The sequence below is a fragment of the Eutrigla gurnardus genome (assembly GCF_963514095.1).
Source record: "Eutrigla gurnardus genome assembly, chromosome: 6".
Classification (NCBI taxonomy): Eukaryota; Metazoa; Chordata; class Actinopteri; order Perciformes; family Triglidae; genus Eutrigla; species Eutrigla gurnardus.
The window spans coordinates 18,019,377-18,036,370 of record NC_139920.1 but is presented as its reverse complement, the minus strand read 5'-3'; the positions used below and the strand labels follow the sequence as shown (position 1 = coordinate 18,036,370).

General features: G+C 45.8%; 2 protein-coding genes across 5 annotated transcripts in view; one reads left to right on the top strand and one right to left on the bottom strand.

Moving 5' to 3' along the window:
• plpp3 (phospholipid phosphatase 3) overlaps positions 1–8,732 on the bottom strand; it is a 31,209-nt gene extending 22,477 nt beyond the window's left edge. For both annotated transcript variants that reach the window (XM_084012482.1, XM_084012481.1), the window contains exon 1: positions 8,261–8,732. In XM_084012482.1, coding sequence (XP_083868608.1) covers positions 8,261–8,399 — 139 coding nt within the window. In that variant the 5' untranslated portion in view covers positions 8,400–8,732. The remainder of the gene's footprint in view (positions 1–8,260) is intronic.
• Positions 8,733–11,406: 2,674 nt separating this feature from the next.
• The window catches only part of prkaa2 (protein kinase, AMP-activated, alpha 2 catalytic subunit), a 456,922-nt gene continuing 451,334 nt past the window's right edge, over positions 11,407–16,994 (top strand). For 2 of the 3 annotated variants that reach the window (XR_014597336.1, XM_084012457.1), the window contains exons 1-5: positions 11,407–11,545; positions 13,121–13,262; positions 14,041–14,134; positions 15,537–15,681; positions 16,339–16,426. Coding sequence is in view for 2 of the 3 variants with exons in the window: in XM_084012457.1 (XP_083868583.1) it covers positions 11,449–11,545; positions 13,121–13,262; positions 14,041–14,134; positions 15,537–15,681; positions 16,339–16,426 (566 nt within the window). In the remaining variant the exon portion in view is untranslated. Of the gene's footprint in view, positions 11,546–11,720; positions 12,030–13,120; positions 13,263–14,040; positions 14,135–15,536; positions 15,682–16,338; positions 16,427–16,994 lie in introns of those variants that run through there. The other variant, XM_084012458.1, reaches the window with a different exon arrangement.

Genomic DNA, 16,994 nt, shown 5'->3' with positions numbered 1-16,994 from the left:
TTAAATTTGGTTTGGTGAGTTAGCTCGTAGATTAGCGGGACCAACACGAATTCATGGGCATAAAGGAAATAATTGTGTGTTGTTTTTTTTGTTTTTTAAATCGGCTTACTGCGTGGCGACACAGTTGTCAGGATTTTCATGTATTTTAACAATGATCATTACCATAAAGTCCAAAGTCCATTCGTCCTGCAGATTAAGGATCAGCAACCTAATATTTTCCCTCATCTTAAGACCGACTGTACCTGCCAGAACGGGACATAATAGGCAGCTAACCCTTCGTGATGCTCAAAAGGTTAATTCCCCGTTGACGTTGCACTAACACCTGCGTGTCTGCTGAGACTAATGGTGGCAAGCCTTCCGTTCTCCCACGACTCTCTCCCTCTCCTTCCTGGGTCTCTATTGACATTTTAATGGGCTTTCAGGGCTTTCAGGGGGCAGAATGAGAACGATATCGTGATTGTGGTGAGCGGAGCTAGAGTGTCAGCAGTCGGCGTGAGAGGTGAATGGGAGGCGGAGCGGTGCAGAGGAAGAGGCATTGTAGTGCTGCTCTAATGGAGGATTTCCTCCTCCTGTCTCTCAAGCCGACCATGTGACCCGTCCTGAACAAGAATTCAGAGGAAGGTTAGCAGGGGGCGGAGGCCAACTTGACTCTGTAGAATGTCCAGTCAATCAATCACACTTTGTCTTCTCTTCTTTGAGGACTTTTCTCGCTGTTCTGCAGTCATTCAGATAACTGTTTGGGATTTAGTGGCACAGAGGTTGGCTGTTCATCACTTTAAATTATTTTAAGCAATGTCCCAAAAATGAATGCGTCAAATATCTTTTTTTTAAGCTTATTTTTTTATATCATAGTTCCTGATACCAACACTGGGTTGTTGTGACGGACTACTGTAGGCCAAACACAAGAAGAATGTATAAAAATGCATTCCCATCTTTGAATCCCTTTATGTAACAATACTCCTCAAGGGAACATACATTTCTGGCCACATAACCATGAAACAACCCGATCCGTGTCAGTGGGTCGTTATAACAGAGAAACCTGGCCAACAGGTCCGGATACATTACCTTCTTTCAGGCCTATCCCAGTCTCTCGAGGACACATTTGGTAAGACGAATATTAGGAAGTTAGAGGATAGATAGAGAGAGAGATATAGAAAGAGATAGAGAGATACGCCATAAATGCAGCAGATGCCTCTGATGTTCTGAAATTTGAAATGTCCAGTGCTTTGCAGCGCCGTAAAGCCGACACAGTGCACTTTACGCGGAGGTCACTAAAGCCACGGGTATGTGTGGCCTTCCAGATATTTGGGAATATGGTGCAGAGGTTAGCCGAGGTTCATGACAGGCCCTGGAAGTAGCCACGGGGGCCAAGGGTCAAAGGTGAGGGGTGTGTGTGACATGGATCTAGGATTATACTGTAGCGTACAGGAGCACATGCCGCTGTAACACTGCCTATTATATCTGTGTGTGTGTGTGTGGCTATGTGGGTGTTAAAACGGATTACCGTGTGGTTCCACTGGCAACTTCAGCAAAGCCTTTTTGCTCAAACATTTCTGAGTTGTCGACCACAAAGGGCTTTAAAAATGCTCTCGCAATCCAAATAAACAAAGTCGGCTCCGTATAAAACTAAAAAAACCCACCCAGGCTTTATCCACACGCCTAAAAGCGCTTAGAAAAATATATACGTTTGTAAATAATGTGCACGTGTACACAGATGCAGATGTTTTCATCCCCTCGGCGTCGGTTCTTTGTTTCCATAAGCTGCTGATGTGTCGTACACATGTACAAAGCTCACAAACAGCAATGGTATACAGAGGAGTGGCTGAGGTCAGCAGAGTGGACCCCCCCCGTCCTTTCCCCCCCTCTCTGTGTGAATGTTGCGTGCGACCGGGGGGCCGCCGGCTGAAGCATGTGCTTACTCAGAGAGATTTTATTCATAGGAATAAATGCCCCCCACTACCCTTTTTTTTTCTTTGTACACACACAGGCATCTGTTGGGACTTTTTACACCGGCAGGCACCTGCGAGGGCAGCCTCCGAATGGGCACAAGGGATTCAACGCCGCTTTGTAGGAACTCAACTGCGGTCCATTAGCGAGTAGAGTCTTAAAAAGATCAGTTACGACTCATCAAGTCGTTCTGAACGCTTAAGCCAGCGGCCGGTTGAAAAAGAGGACGACGAAACGCGCAGCTGCTCCAGCGAGGGGAAACTTGAGCGGCGCCCAGGGGCCAGATCGGGCTATTCGGCTGGCTGGGCGTTCCTCCGTCGGTGCCATAATGGCATTATTACCCTCTGGGACAAAAGCCTGGCAGCAGAGAAGAGAGGGCTGTCTTTGAAACCCGACGCCTCTGTCTGGATAATCACTCACTACATTCCTCCTCTCCTTGCACTCCTTCCCCTTCATCTGCTCCCTTAAATACCCACAGCCCACCTCTGCACACACCGCGGGCCGCATTTATCTGCAGACAATGGGTGTTAAAGCGGAGCAACAGTGCGAATGTTGCTGTGCAATGCTTCGTATGGCAGGGGGAGCCTCCTCTTCTCTGTATGTAAACAGGATGAGGCTCAGTGGCTGCATCGCAGATAAGGCCTGCGCCAATAAAGATGCTGAGCTGATTACCGGCCGCAGCTGAGCAGATAAGCGCCGCAGACCACAATCCAGTCAACGATACTGGTAGAAGCAGCATCCGCCATAAACCACTGACAGATAATCAAGAGCCCTTGAGTGCCATCTCATCTCCACCTCATTCACTTTTCCTCCCCCCTCCTCCCTCCATTTCATCCTCCTTCGTTCTGCCGCAGGCCTATTGGTCCTCGTTAGCGGAACAAAGAGCGCCGAGATGCATCAAAAGGGGCATTGTTCTCGGTGAAATCCCCCCATCTCTGGATGCGCACAGCATGTGTACGCACACAAATACAGAGGATTGGAGCGGGCAGTGTAGTAAGAGAAAGTGACAGAGAAGAGGGGCCTGTGTCACAGCAGGGAGGAGGCCCAGACCAGGACAGCGTGGTGGATCAGAGGGACGTAATGGGGCCTGCAGGCTGCCATGAAGCGCTGCTGCTGCATAAGATCCTGCTGCCGCCGCTCTCATTTACATTTACTCGCAGCATTGTTGTTTGTCGGTCAAGCTGCCAACCCCATGTTAATGAGTGGAACTGCAGTTTGAATTTGCTACGTTAAAAAAATTAAAATATGAAATAAACCCCAAAACCATATGATGGAGGATGGATTAAGGAGTCTCTGCTGATGCTTCCATATCTCGTGCCAGATGGCAGCAGGTTAAACAGGCTGTGACCGGGGGGTGGGGGGGGGGGGGTTCTTGTCCATTTATATCCCTCGGGCTCTGCGCAGGCACCTCTTATCACCAATATTATAACCACTGATATTTGCAATACTTGGAGAGTTAGAGGTCCATCCCCATGGGTGCAGAAGATCGCAAAATCTGGGTAATTTAATACTTCGAAGTCAAACTGTGCTGTCAAACTGTCTCCATGTCTGTGTCCAGTTAAAAAGACATGGTAGGATGTGACACATGCTGATGCTGTTATGTGTAGCGTTACTGATAAATGATGCGCGTTGACTGCACTTGCCGACACTTGATCCGGCAATTTCAGGCGCCGTCGGAGGCGTTTCTGATTCTGAACTCCGCGTGGAACTGCTGTTAGATGATCCTCCAAGACCAACTGTGAGCGTAAGAAAACCTCGGAGTCGGGGTGTAATGGATAATGAGGCGTTTATGAATGAGCTCATCGCCCACACAAAATTACACAAAATACTCATTTGCAACACGGGTTGACAACTTAAAACACAAGCTTAAACTCCCGCCTGGAGGTCTGCTAACAAACGTTTCAGTGGGGCGCAGCCCAGTCATCCTGCTTTATCTAAATAAGCAGTTTGAGGGTGTTTACCTAGGAAGGCTATAATCATAGGCGAGAGAGTGGAGTGAGACGGGACGAGAGGCAGCAGCTTGACGACACTATTGTTGTCAAAGTATAAACTACAAGCCGTTGTTCTTCTATTGTCAAACGTCTTTTATTGCGCAATTTAATCGTTTGCTGGGACGGAGACGTTTCGGGGAAAGAGTTTAAACGAGGATGAATGAGTCTGGTTTGCACACCGGAAGTCACATCAGCCGACCCGATGCCGTCGGGTCGCCCACGGGAACCACACGGGACGCACACACACACAAACACGGCAGGCCACAGACGCCTCACACATGCTACCCACACAACACAAGCGTACGCACACACACACTCCTTCGGGCAATAAGAGTCCATCTAATGACAGCTCTGGGCGCTGCCTCTCCCCTCATGAACCTCACGGGACACACATGCATGCGCTAACACCCACACGCCTCTAATCGCAGCCCTGCGCAGACATAAACCCCAAAGGTGGGGGGGGGGGGGGGGGGGGGGGGGGGGGTCACCAGAAGAAACTGGCTGAAAAAAAAGGACACACACACACAAGTCTGGCCTCACTGCAAAAATAGACTGCAAAAAATGCAGAAAAACACTTTACGATTGCATACATACTTCAAGGACGAGCAGCCAGGAGGTCGCCGCCGTTGTCATGAACATCGGCTGATCTCTACCTCGTTACATAATCTAATGACGGCCTTCCGCCAGAGGACCCTCCTCACCTTCTAGAGGCCTAACCTCGCCTTGTCCTGCAGCCACAACGTCATAACATACCACACGGCCGACCCCCTAAAGCCACACAGAACAAAGGCAGACATGCAGTGATCACGCCGTAAATACCACACCACACACATATACATATACACACATACACACACAAATATGTATACTATTATCAGAATGGAATCTGCTGTTCCTGATTTATCCCCCTGTGCGTGTCCACTGAATGTCTGCCCTCGAGCATGAAGTGAGTGCATGAAATGTCATACAGCGAGCTCTGCAGGCACTTGTTCTGTGCAGCCTGACCTTTGACCTTCTTCAATAAACAGAAGAATGGACTGACAAAGAGCATCAACAGCGGGACATGGAGTAGCTGGGATCTAGTTTGTTGTCACAACACCCAAATAAGCGATGCTTGGCCCAGCAAACGTATAGCGACATGTTTTCCCACCTACTGTACACGATTCCACCTATTCTGTCTTTGGGCATCGATATCTAGAATATTGGCCCTCAGATTTAAGGTCGGCAGCTTTGGATTGATGTCGTGTTTGGGTTTGTGCGTGAAGGCCTCCCACTTTGCTGTTAAACTAACCACGTCATTATGGGGCGGCTGTGTCTCAGGGGGGATAGCAGGTTGTATTTTAATTGCAAGGTTGGCGGTTCGATCGCCGGCTCCTCCTGTGCACACGTCAAAGTATCATTTAGCGAGACGCCCAAAATGCTCAGAATGGGTTAAAATGTGTGTGGCAAGTATTTGGCTACCAATGCTCTCCCAAGTCAGTTCTCTCTATTAATGCAAAGCCAGTTAAGAAGACGGAAGACAAGTTCAAGTCGTGAGGGAAGCAAAGGGGGGGAGGGGGAGGGGGGGAGGATGGAAATGAGCTGTGAGGCAAAAAAAAGGAAGAAAAAAAAAACAGGATTTCATTTCACAACCACACCTACCTCCGACCAACACTACCTTTCCGTTTCCCACCCTTTCCTGAGCACCACTATGCACCCCCCCCCCCCCCAACACACACACACACACCGTGCCCCCTGGTTCACTCACTCCCCAATATTGTACCAGATGTCACATCAAGGAGACTTTTGGCCAAAGGCACTGCGCTGCAGCCAGATGAAGAATTTGAGAAATTCTGGAAAATATTTGTTGAGCGGGTCTCAGGTTTTGAAGTGGCCGAGGCCTTGGAGAGGTAGAGGTTAAACCTCTCCAGCTTTAATGAGGGGCTGTGTGACTGACTGCTGTAATGCTACAGCGGCTAATGGAGAGAGTTGGGTTGGGAGCCTGTACAGGGTTAAGCCGATTCCCCCCCCCCCCCGAGGCCAAAAGGGTTAACAAACCTCCACGTCTGACGTCGGTGGAAAATCACGTCACCGAACACCTGACTCCATCGCAGATCGGAGCGGATAAGAAATCTGAGAAGCTGATGTGGGCGGGGGGATATTATCACACAAAAAAGGCCAGAGCAGCTCAAACCCAGACAGTTACATAATGCACACTAACATAATCTCTGTAAAGATTAATCTGGGTTTTAGTTGCAGCTACTTTCTTTGTATCTCTTGCTTCGACGATAAACACCGACTTACAACTGGGTGACAGCAGACCGAAGGGTGGCGTGCAGCCACCTGAGACCCAGAGAGAAGAAGGAAACTCCATCTGCGGTGGAGTTTGTGTTATTTATAGTCGACATATCGCTGTGTGTGTGTGTTCCTTATAGCGTCGCTGCTGAGTAGAAGTGGAGCCAAATATCGGCTGGGGAGATCGAATGCGGTAACGGTAAGTTGAGCGTCAGAACGTTTTTCTTCCACTGTTGTCATCCTGCTGTGTTTACACGTCCCGATCGGACACAGGGACGTATACCTACGGTTCTCGATGTTATCGCAATAATTATCAAAATGTGCTTAAAACAAACTGGAGTCACTTTACGTTTTGTTAAGAAACAAATGTGTTTAATTATGTCACAGATAAGAAACCACATTAAGGAAAAACCTTTTTGTTCAGTTTGTGCACGTTTGTGTGATTGTCGACGGCCCCAGATGTCACACAGCCCTGTCTGTCTGACCTGTCTGTCTGACAGTCAGGCAGATCGACCACCTGCAGAAAAGCGCACCAGCTGGCACATAGTAACTAATTAAAGGTAACGAGATATTTATGCACCCACTAGCAGGACAGTGCACACACCCGCATTCCTCACCCTCATTCAGGACCCCCTGATCATTAACCCCCCTTTCTCTTTCTCTCTTTTACCCCCCACCCCAAACCACTAAAGCGGGCCAACCAATCACCAAGGAGCAGCCAGACTGTGTTTAGCATGACAAAGGAGAATCTGTGTGACCATTTGTCTGTGTGTTGACATGCATGTGTGTGTTCTCCTAAGAGGCACTTTTACCAGCGAAAGGAAGTCGGCTTTTAGGCAGGAAACTCACTCCACATGTTCTCAGAGCTCATCTGCATTTATACGGGGGCGCAGATGAAACGGCGTATCTCTGTCTGAGGCTCCTTAATGAGCAAACCAATATAAACCCACTGGAAAACTTTGCGTCTGTCGAGCAGATCTGCTTCCACTTCCACTACGCTGCAGTCAATCCACACCACTTGTAACATCCTGCATGTGTCGATACCGAAGATTTTGTTCCTACGGTTACTCCCCCCCCAGTTTGTGTGGCTCCCACCTGCTCCTCTAAATGCCCGGTCAGCCACGCGTCCCTGCCTCTCCACGGCCCTCCGTTAGATCGGAGAGGCATCCCCCCCCCCTTCCACAACACATGCTTAAGCAATTATTCCACGCAGTCCCCTGGATGGAGAGGGAGAGAGAGAGAATTTGAAGTGGAGTGATCAGAGGCAGCTGGCCGGGGATTTGCAGCGTTCTGGGAGAGAATGTGTAGAAGTTGAGCGAAACCTCCCATAATCCTTTTCCAAAAAAGAGAGAAAGGGAGAGACGGAGGGGTTGAAAACAAAGAGGGGAGAAAGGGGGGGGGGGGGGGGACTGGAGCTGGGACCACTAGGCTACAGTGACAACGGCCAAAAAAACAAAACAAAAACCAGCACACATGCATGGTGGATCTGTCCGGGACGCCAGCGGAATAACAAGGCAGGACACAAACACCAGAGACACTCTGCCAAAAGGGGGGGACACACCTGGATCGGTACCTTAACTGGAGAGGGTTTAGGGGTCAGATGAGCGAGGTTATGGGGGCACAAAGATGGGCTGTCATGGGTTATTTCAGAGAAATAAAAGAAGAACACATTCACGCCTCGGGGGCAGCAGGAGCACCAACCTCTGCAGATGCACATTTTTTCATCTGTCAGTCAAAGCGTCTCATTGTGAGGGTGGAATCCTGACATGTGTTTAGTGTGTGTGTCCCCCTCCTCCTCCCCCTTCCTCCCCCCTTGCACGATAAGGGGATGTAGCAGATTCAAGTATTCTCGTGGTGACAAGATAACAGGCCAATACTTTTAAAACGATAAAGCTTTTACTGCCAGCCATTAGAACGTGTTTAATGTCTCTGCGCTTTTAAAGTGTGAATACAGAGTTTAGAGAAACAGCTGATGTGACCCCCCTCTCTCCAAAGAAAAAAAAAGTTAAACATTCTATTTCTAACAGCTAATAAAGTTCTCCACTTACCAAGTAGAAGGCAGAAGACATCGAGCGCCACGAGCAGCTTCCTCTTGCTGTTGTCAACGCCGTTGTTGTTGTTTAACGTGGAGCTTCCTCCGTTCCTCGTCTCTTGGGCCATCGCTTTCTCATACATGTACTTTTGCATTTGAGAAGTCCCCCGTTTTTTCGGCTCCAAAATCCCGCAGCACGCGGTGCGCGAAGAGACGCTCAGAAAGTCCTCAGAAGTGTCACGCAATTCAACAGCGGAGGGGGGGACCGACAAACTTCCCAGCTCGGAGGTCGCGTAAGGTCTCCTATTTCACTTTTAACAAAAAAAACTTTGAAATATATATATGTATGTATGAAAAAAAACGCGTGTGCATGTGAGTATGAGTATCTGGTGAGCGGACCCGCGCCTCACACTCGGGAGAGAAAAGTCGTGATGAATGGAAAGCCCGCTCCCCTTCCTCGGTCTCGCGTCAAACACTTGGAGTGAGTGAGAATTGCGCTGCGCATCGACAGCCGCTCTTGTTATATCAATCCTCCTTCTCCTCCTCCTCCTCCCTCCTCCTCTCCCCTCCTCCCTCCCTCCTCCGCCCTCCTCCTCCTCCTCCTCCCCCTGCTCTCTTCCAGATCCCCCAGCAGCTTTCAAGGCTCAGCCCTCTTCCCTCTGCTCGCGGTGGGTAATCACCTCCGTCCCATCCCCGCATGGAAAACTTTCTCAGACTGGCGGTGAGCAGAGTTGGTGGTGATGGTGGGGCGCGCGCGTGGATGCAGCGCCCCCGGTGGAGAGGCGAGGTACGGCAGGCGCACCACACGGTCAAGGCGATGTGAAAAATGTGATTCACGACGTATTAGCCGTAATCAATAAACGTCAAAGATGCTAAATGGCATAAAAACATGGTGGAAGCCAGATCTTCTTATACTCAGGTAGAAGTACACATACTTGTGTTCAAGCAGTAGAAGTACTGAACTTCTTTACTCGAGTAACAGTGAAAATGTACAGGCTCTGAAATGTACTCTAAGTAAAAAGTATCACTTTGAAAGACATTTCTACAAGCTGGTTTTATTTCTGCAAGACTAACTGAATCTCTTTTTTCCTCAAAATTGCAATAAAGTTATAAGTAACAAGCCTGTTTTGAAAATGTGAGGAGTATAAAGTACATATCACTTTAGATTTGGTTAAGAAACATATAGCTATGTTGTATCGCGGACAAAACATGTGTTTGTGTGATAAACAAGCAAAACATCTTAGAATCATATATCCTTATTAAAGGATAAATCCTACTTTCTTTCTTTTTAAATGTGTCTGTTCTTTACTCTATGAAAATTCCAGGAGGTGGGAAGTAACAAAGTAAAAATATGTCTCCTGTATGTTCAGTTGTCTGTAACTTTGTGTTTTGCTGCTGACTACCTGGAACAGGTCTCTCTTGTCTCTCTAAAAAAATAAATAAAAAAAATACTAACTGTACTTAAGTAGAATGTTCAGATATCTGTACTTTACGTGAGTATTCATTTTCTGACAACTTTTTACTTTTATGTTCAATTCATGGTTTTCTTTTGTGTGCGTGCGTGCTTGCATGTGTGTTATCTTTTGTGTAATATTCATGCTGATAGTTACCAGTGTCAAGTCTTTATTGAGCATGCAGGACCCTACATAATAGCATGCATAGGCAGATTATGAAGACGATGGGCCCCTGGGAACACACATGCAAAAGACCTTCTACCTACATAGGAGCGAGATACGTGGACTTTATCATTGTTTTGCCTAGTTTTTGTGTCTCTTTGTCACTATTTTGCTCTTTTTGTCGCTGCCCTTTTGTCTGTGGTTGTTTTGCCCCTTTTTTGCAGTTGTTTAGCATCTTTGTAGTTGTTTTGTTTCCAGTTGTAGTCATTTGGAGTCTCATTGTAGTTGCTCTGGGTCTCCATGTGGTTGTTTGCAACAGCTACACGAAAGCTTTTCAATTTCAGAGAAGACTCAATCCGTTTGTACACAAGTCAGGAGCTCGAGCCAAGAGGCTGGATGTTGATAAATTAAACTTACAGTGCCATCTAGTGGTTGAATTGGAACAACCCTCTTCAACTCGTCTATCAATGAAATTCACTTCTCCAAACAATATTTTACTTACTCCCTCTGTTCCACAGAGTTAACGGAAGAGATTTGATTAGATTACAGTTTCACACTTAAAAATAAAACTTGTGACAAGGGCCAACAAAACATGACACGATAGTATGATGGGACTGCAGGAAGGACGTAAACAATATGGGATGCACCTATTTGTGAGAATAAAAATAAAACCATGACAGACCAGCTCCATGAAGATAGACAGGACACTCAACGCTGCTCTGGAGGCCTCAGCGATGGAATCTGGAGGAAAAAAACAAAACAGAAACTCAATCCTGCATTGCTCTTTGGTTGACATTTCATTCTAGATTGTTGTTCAGAACAGTCTTGTATATAACTGAGCCAGAAGAAATACTGAGATCTTTTACTTAAGTGAAGGTAGTAATACTAAAATAATACATAATAGTCTGTTACATGCATCAGCATATACTTTATCTATAACGTATGTATGAAAAATAAAATTAGTCATTATGCAGAATTATTAATTATTCTGAGATAAGTAATTATTTTTGAGATACAAAGTCATAACTCTGAGATAATAAGTCTAAGTTTTGAGCTACTTCATTATTCTGAGATACTAAGTAATTACTCTGAGATAATAAGCCATTATTCTAAGATAATTAGTCCTTATTTTGTGATACTAAGTCAATAATTGTGATACTAAATCAATATTTTGAAAAAGTTTCTCTTTTTTTTCTGCCAGTGGTGTAAATGGGCTTCCATATAAGACCTGTTGAGGTAGGCTAGTGTATTTATCAGGGTAGGTAATTAAATGACCGGGGTGCCAAACTCGACATAACACCGGGTCGGTGGGGAGACGCGCACCGAGTCCGGGTAGATAGCAGAGGCCGTTGGGGCTCTTGGGGTGATAAACCCGGCCACACAGGCGGCTTAACGACGAATCTCCACCTCCAGAAAAGCAGTTACATGTTTCTGCTACCTTAACCCTGACAGCGCGCGTTGGTTTCGCTCGACTCGTCGGCGTTTCTCCCCCTTCAGTGTGACAGAAGTGAAGTGCCCCGCCCACATCCACCCGCACACACACACCCCCGCCGCACCGCGCGAGCCCCGGCCGTTGGTAACGGAGAAGATGGCAGAGCGGCAACAGAAACACGAAGGCAGGGTAAAGATCGGCCATTACATCCTCGGCGACACGCTCGGAGTGGGAACATTCGGGAAAGTGAAGAGTTAAGTCATGCTTTTGTGTCATATCCTCTCTAAGTGTGTAACGTTTGCGCGATTCAGTTGGGAGTAATACGAAGTATGCGCCTCCTCCCCCCAACACACACACACACACACACACACACACACACACACACACACACACACACACACACACACACACACACACACACACACACACTTACACACCTCAACGGACCGTGTTGAACTTGCCGGCTGTCGGTGAGCAGTTTGCGTAGCCGGCTGCTTCAGCGGCAGTGGAAGAGGGGCTTTAAAGCGTAAACACGCTCCGAGAATCCGGCCAGCTTGAAAGTCAAATTCTTTCACCGAAGCCCCCCCTCGGTAACTAGCTACCGTAATCGGCTATGGCAGGTGGAATTACCTGGAGAATAACAGCTATGCAGAAGATGCACAGTCACGCTCACATTATTTAACGTGTACATAATGTTGAACAAGGAGTTTGCGGTTCTCTTCCCCGTGTGTATCACGGTAAAAGAACGTCCGTGGAGCTGACAGCTCGCCCGAAACGCACCGCGCGATATTAATGTTAACTGACAAGATGTTTATAGACGGCGTAGCTAGCTAGTCCCGACGTGTTAGCCTGTTAAGTGTCCCCTCAAGTCGGGGAAAAACGTTAAAGTTCCACCGTGGAGGGCTATCACTGGATATTATTTCAGTTTAAGCTAGTTTTTTGGGCTTCTCTGTATGACCTTGTGGGCTTTAACTCCCAGTCTGTTTGTTGTGTGCGCAGTTTGAGGGATGCGTTAGCTTAGCTTTGGGGGGTAAACCCACCTAAAGTCACGACTTTAAAAACAGGCGTAAATTCTGCATAAGGGGAAATCCTTAAATGTATTTATTTATTGGCATCTCTAACAAGTAGTAGAATCCATGCAATTCTCATTGTTTAAATACCCGTTTGCACATAATAATAATAATAATAATAATAATGGCGTTACAATTGATATTTGTCGTAGATGCATTTCATTAACCTTTATTAATGCTTTATAACTGATACTTGCAGTCAAGCTGTTAGTAGATGGTGTTGGCAGCTACAGTAACAACATGGCTTCAGTGGCTCAGGAAGATGAGGGCTGCAATAACACTAAAACAAAAATAATAATAATGTACTATTATGTTGAAACCTGTTGTGCAACAGAGTGTTTTTATTTCATTCTCATAATTGAGATTAAGGTCTTTAAAAAAAAAAAAGATGCTGAAAACCGAAACATGACAGCACAATAAACGAGGAATTAAAACACGTTTAAGGGGGGGGAAACAATCCCAAGAGAAGCCAAGACTAGATTTGATTTTCATTTCTGGTTTATTCCATTTAAAATAAGTCGTTATTGGATTGCGTCTTAATAGATTTATAGGAGAGAAGAGAAGTGAGGTAGTTTGAAAGTTTCAACTGTACGGCTTTATAACAAAAATAACATGAGCTGAGATATATTTCTATAGCCTTTAATAATACAAACCATAACCCTTTACTGCCTCTCTCTTGCCTCCCTCTGGGCATCTCTTGTCTTAGTGTATGAGCCCCTATTCTTCATGTCTGTATTCTTGTATTTTTTATTTTGCAGTCGGCGAGCATCAGCTGACAGGCCATAAAGTGGCCGTGAAAATACTGAACAGACAGAGGATCCGCAGCCTCGATGTTGTCGGGAAGATCAAGCGAGAGATCCAGAATCTCAAACTGTTCAGACACCCGCACATTATCAAGCTGTAAGTGAACAGCTGTTGTTTTCCACACAAACATTACCAATGCACACACACAGTTCTGGTGAGTTGCTGTCCTTTCTGTTCAACTAAGTCCTTGCCCTCCAGGCGTCATGGCTCCTATTTGTTTTTGTTTTTTTTCTTTGACCTTGTGTTCCTTCTGTCTCCTTATCAGTTCACGTCTCCCTGCGTGTCTCTCTCTCTCTCTCTCTCAACAACCGCTGTGTTATTTTTAGGGTGTGGGTTAGTCCACTCTCACACTGTAAGTTATGGTAGATATGTGAGCTCCCAGGTCGTGAGGGACTAACATACACACTCACAAACACACACATATTCCACTGGACTGAGCAAAGCAGACTGATATATTGGCCCCGTTTGTAAAGTCAGCATGAAGTGAATAAGAATAAATGTCTGAACAAATCCCTCAAGAGAGGATGTGATTTGGTTTGTGTTTATTTGTCCCGCAGTGTCGGCCGTGTTGTGCTACGCCTCGGCTCGACAGGAACGAAGCAGATTGTGATGAAGTACAGAATCTCACAAGAGCAACCATTCATGGGATTTGTGCTGCATTTTAATAAAGCTGACCTTATGAAAATAATGCCTACTGCTCAGCAGCCATACATCACAGCGCAGCCTCACCTTTCCGTATATTTGTTTCCGTATATTCACTCTGTGTGCGTGAATACATTTGGTTTCGGCAATGAGAAGGAGATTAGTGCGTTTATGGGTTAGAATGTCAGGATAGGACGTGAAGAGTGTTAATGTAAATGTGTTTGCGTTGCAGGTACCAGGTGATAAGTACACCTACAGATTTCTTCATGGTCATGGAGTATGTGTCTGGAGGAGAGCTGTTTGACTACATCTGCAAACATGGACGGGTAAGACATTTCTTCTATGAACTGACTGCTAACCAGGCATGGCACGATATGAAACGTTCATATCAGGACTATCCTGGCCAAAATAATTATCCAGATAATCATAAAAAATATGTTTAAAACTCTTAAATTGGCAGCAAAACATTCCGGAATCATTTTTACTTCATTTGGACAAGAAACACATTTTTATTGCAGAGCACTTAGTGAATCTTATAACGAACAAACGAAAACAATGTATGAATCAAATTTAAAATGACTGAATGTAAAACAGTATTACAAAAATAGTATTATGTGAGCCGTTCTTTCTTCACTTCTCTACCATGACAGCAAGATGGACAGCTTTGTCCATTAATTCAACATCCTTTTGATTGAAAAACAATCAAGTAATCTTAAGCAAGACGATTATAAATTCTCCCTGTATTGATAAAGCATAAATACATTTAAAAAATATATTCTTTAAGCCGTTTTTAAATTGGCTAAAAAGTCTTTATGCACATTTTTACTGCAGCTATCCCCATCGCTTCCATGCATTTTGCATGAAAATGTTTACTTTTTCCTGCTTTCACTACTGATGTAAACTTTCGAGCAAAATGATTTATAGTTTAAGAGTCGTGAAAATGTGTTTGACATCAGCGTTTCCACAAACCATCACTGCTTCACTCACCTTTACCATTCACAGGAGACATAATGTGTTTGGGTTGTCCTCCTGTCTGTCTGTCTGTCTGTCCCTTTCTTGTGAATATCTCAGCAATGCCTGGAGGAAATTCCTGAAATCAAATCACAAAACAACTCATGAATTTGTTTTTTCACCTTTATGGAGGAGACATCATAAAAAGATCTATTCACTAAGTTAATCACATATTATTAATGTAAACATTACATTAACATGGAAGGGAATACAAAAATAAATGCTCTGAGTAATACGGAAAAAGCCAAACCATAACAATTATTTGTATTAAACTGGGAGCACATTATTTTAAATGTTTTGACGAGGCAAGCACACTTATTATCTCAGTTCCTGCCCTTTTCTCTGATTTTGACAATTTCACATGAATGTCTAATACAAGGGCTCGGCAGTGAAGGTTGCCAGGTTTCTGTTGGCAATCGTTTTGAGACCACTTTTGAACATGTAAAAAATAGAGACAGCAAAGAGCACAAAGTGCACTCAGGTCTGTTCAGCTGTATGCGAGAGTCAAGACAGACAAGAGGTCAAGACGGAGACAGGCCGCTTCTTAGAGAAGACCTCTCCTGGGCACTTTATTTTGAACCCGAGGTGTAGCAACCTCACGACAAAGCCTGACCACTATACATTTGCTCCAACAACCACATTATCCACTGCTCTTAAGACACAACGAGAGATGAGAGACAGCAGTCCAGTCATGTCCATTCATTTTGTGTCTTTCAGGTGGAGGACACAGAGGCCCGTCGTCTTTTCCAGCAGATTATCTCAGCCGTGGACTACTGCCACCGGCACATGGTTGTCCACCGAGACCTCAAACCCGAGAACGTCCTGCTGGATGCCAGCAAGAACGCCAAGATAGCCGACTTCGGTAGGAGAGGGAGAGTCGGAAGGATTTGCTCAGCAGAAGACGAGAGAAAGCATAACAGATATGTTCTAATTAGACAGTTTGATCAGAGCCAAGTCAACATGTGTTGCAGAGTCATAGAACAAAGCCTTATTAGCACAGGTGATTGTTTTAGCCGATTTGTTAAGAGGCAGCACCTGATGCAATACCACCATGAAAGAGAGAAATATTCCCACAAACACGTGAAGGCCCTTGTGCACAGCAGGGTGCGTGGGGGTGCACAGAGGTCCCCCTAGCAACAGCCAGGTCTCATATCATGTCTGGCAGGAAGCCTTGAGGCCCAGTGTCATCTGATAGGGAAGGAATCGCTGGGGGGTGTACAGCAAGAGACGTGTTTTGGCTGAGAGCAACAGACACCAGCGAGCAGTGGGAGGGAGCGTTAAAGGAACAGGGATGAAAGCTAAAGGGAAGGTCAGTGCATTTGGCGTTTAGCGTTTGGCTGAAAGAGAGAGGCTCATCTAATTAGATGAGCTCTGTGTCTGGAGCTCAGAGTATTGTAAAGAAGTCAGCGGCGTCAACAGTGCAGAGCTTTCACCCTGGCTGGTGTCGGGCCACGTTCAATTTAACCAAAGGGATCAACGGAAATAAAGGGTGCTAATACATCTTGTGTTTGGCCAACAGGTCTGTCAAACATGATGTCAGATGGGGAGTTCCTACGGACGAGTTGTGGCTCACCTAACTATGCAGCTCCAGAGGTCATCTCAGGAAGGTGTGTGTGTGTGTTTGTGTGTGTGTGTGTGTGTGTTTGTGTGTTTGTGAGAGAGAGAGAAAAAGGATCATCTCATTCCGGCCTTTTCATCTCTCGGAAGTTCAGTCAATCCCCTCGTCTCTTATTTATATTTTTACTATTTCGTTATGATATTGCAGCAAGTATACCAAGTAAAGGGGATCCTTCAGGGGGCCCGTTTCACAAAGCAGGTTCAACAAACTCTGAACCTAACCCTGAACTCTGAGTTGACCAACTCTGAGATGGGCAACTCTGAGTTTTCAGTTTCAGAACAGCAGTTTTGAATTAGTTCAGTCAACTCTGAGTATGTAAACTCTGAGTTACGCGCGTGCCTGCCGACTCTATAAAGCCATCATCAATGGAGCTCCGATACTACGATTCACCATGGCAACGGGGAGAGCGTCATTAGATATTACCGAGTGTTTATGTAGAAAACAAGCTCATCCTGAGAAAGCGGAGCAACGTAACTGCAGCAAAGTAGCGATAGTTGGCGTGGCAGACAATTACTGCCCGATCTAATGTGTATAACTGAATGAAACAGTCTATTGAT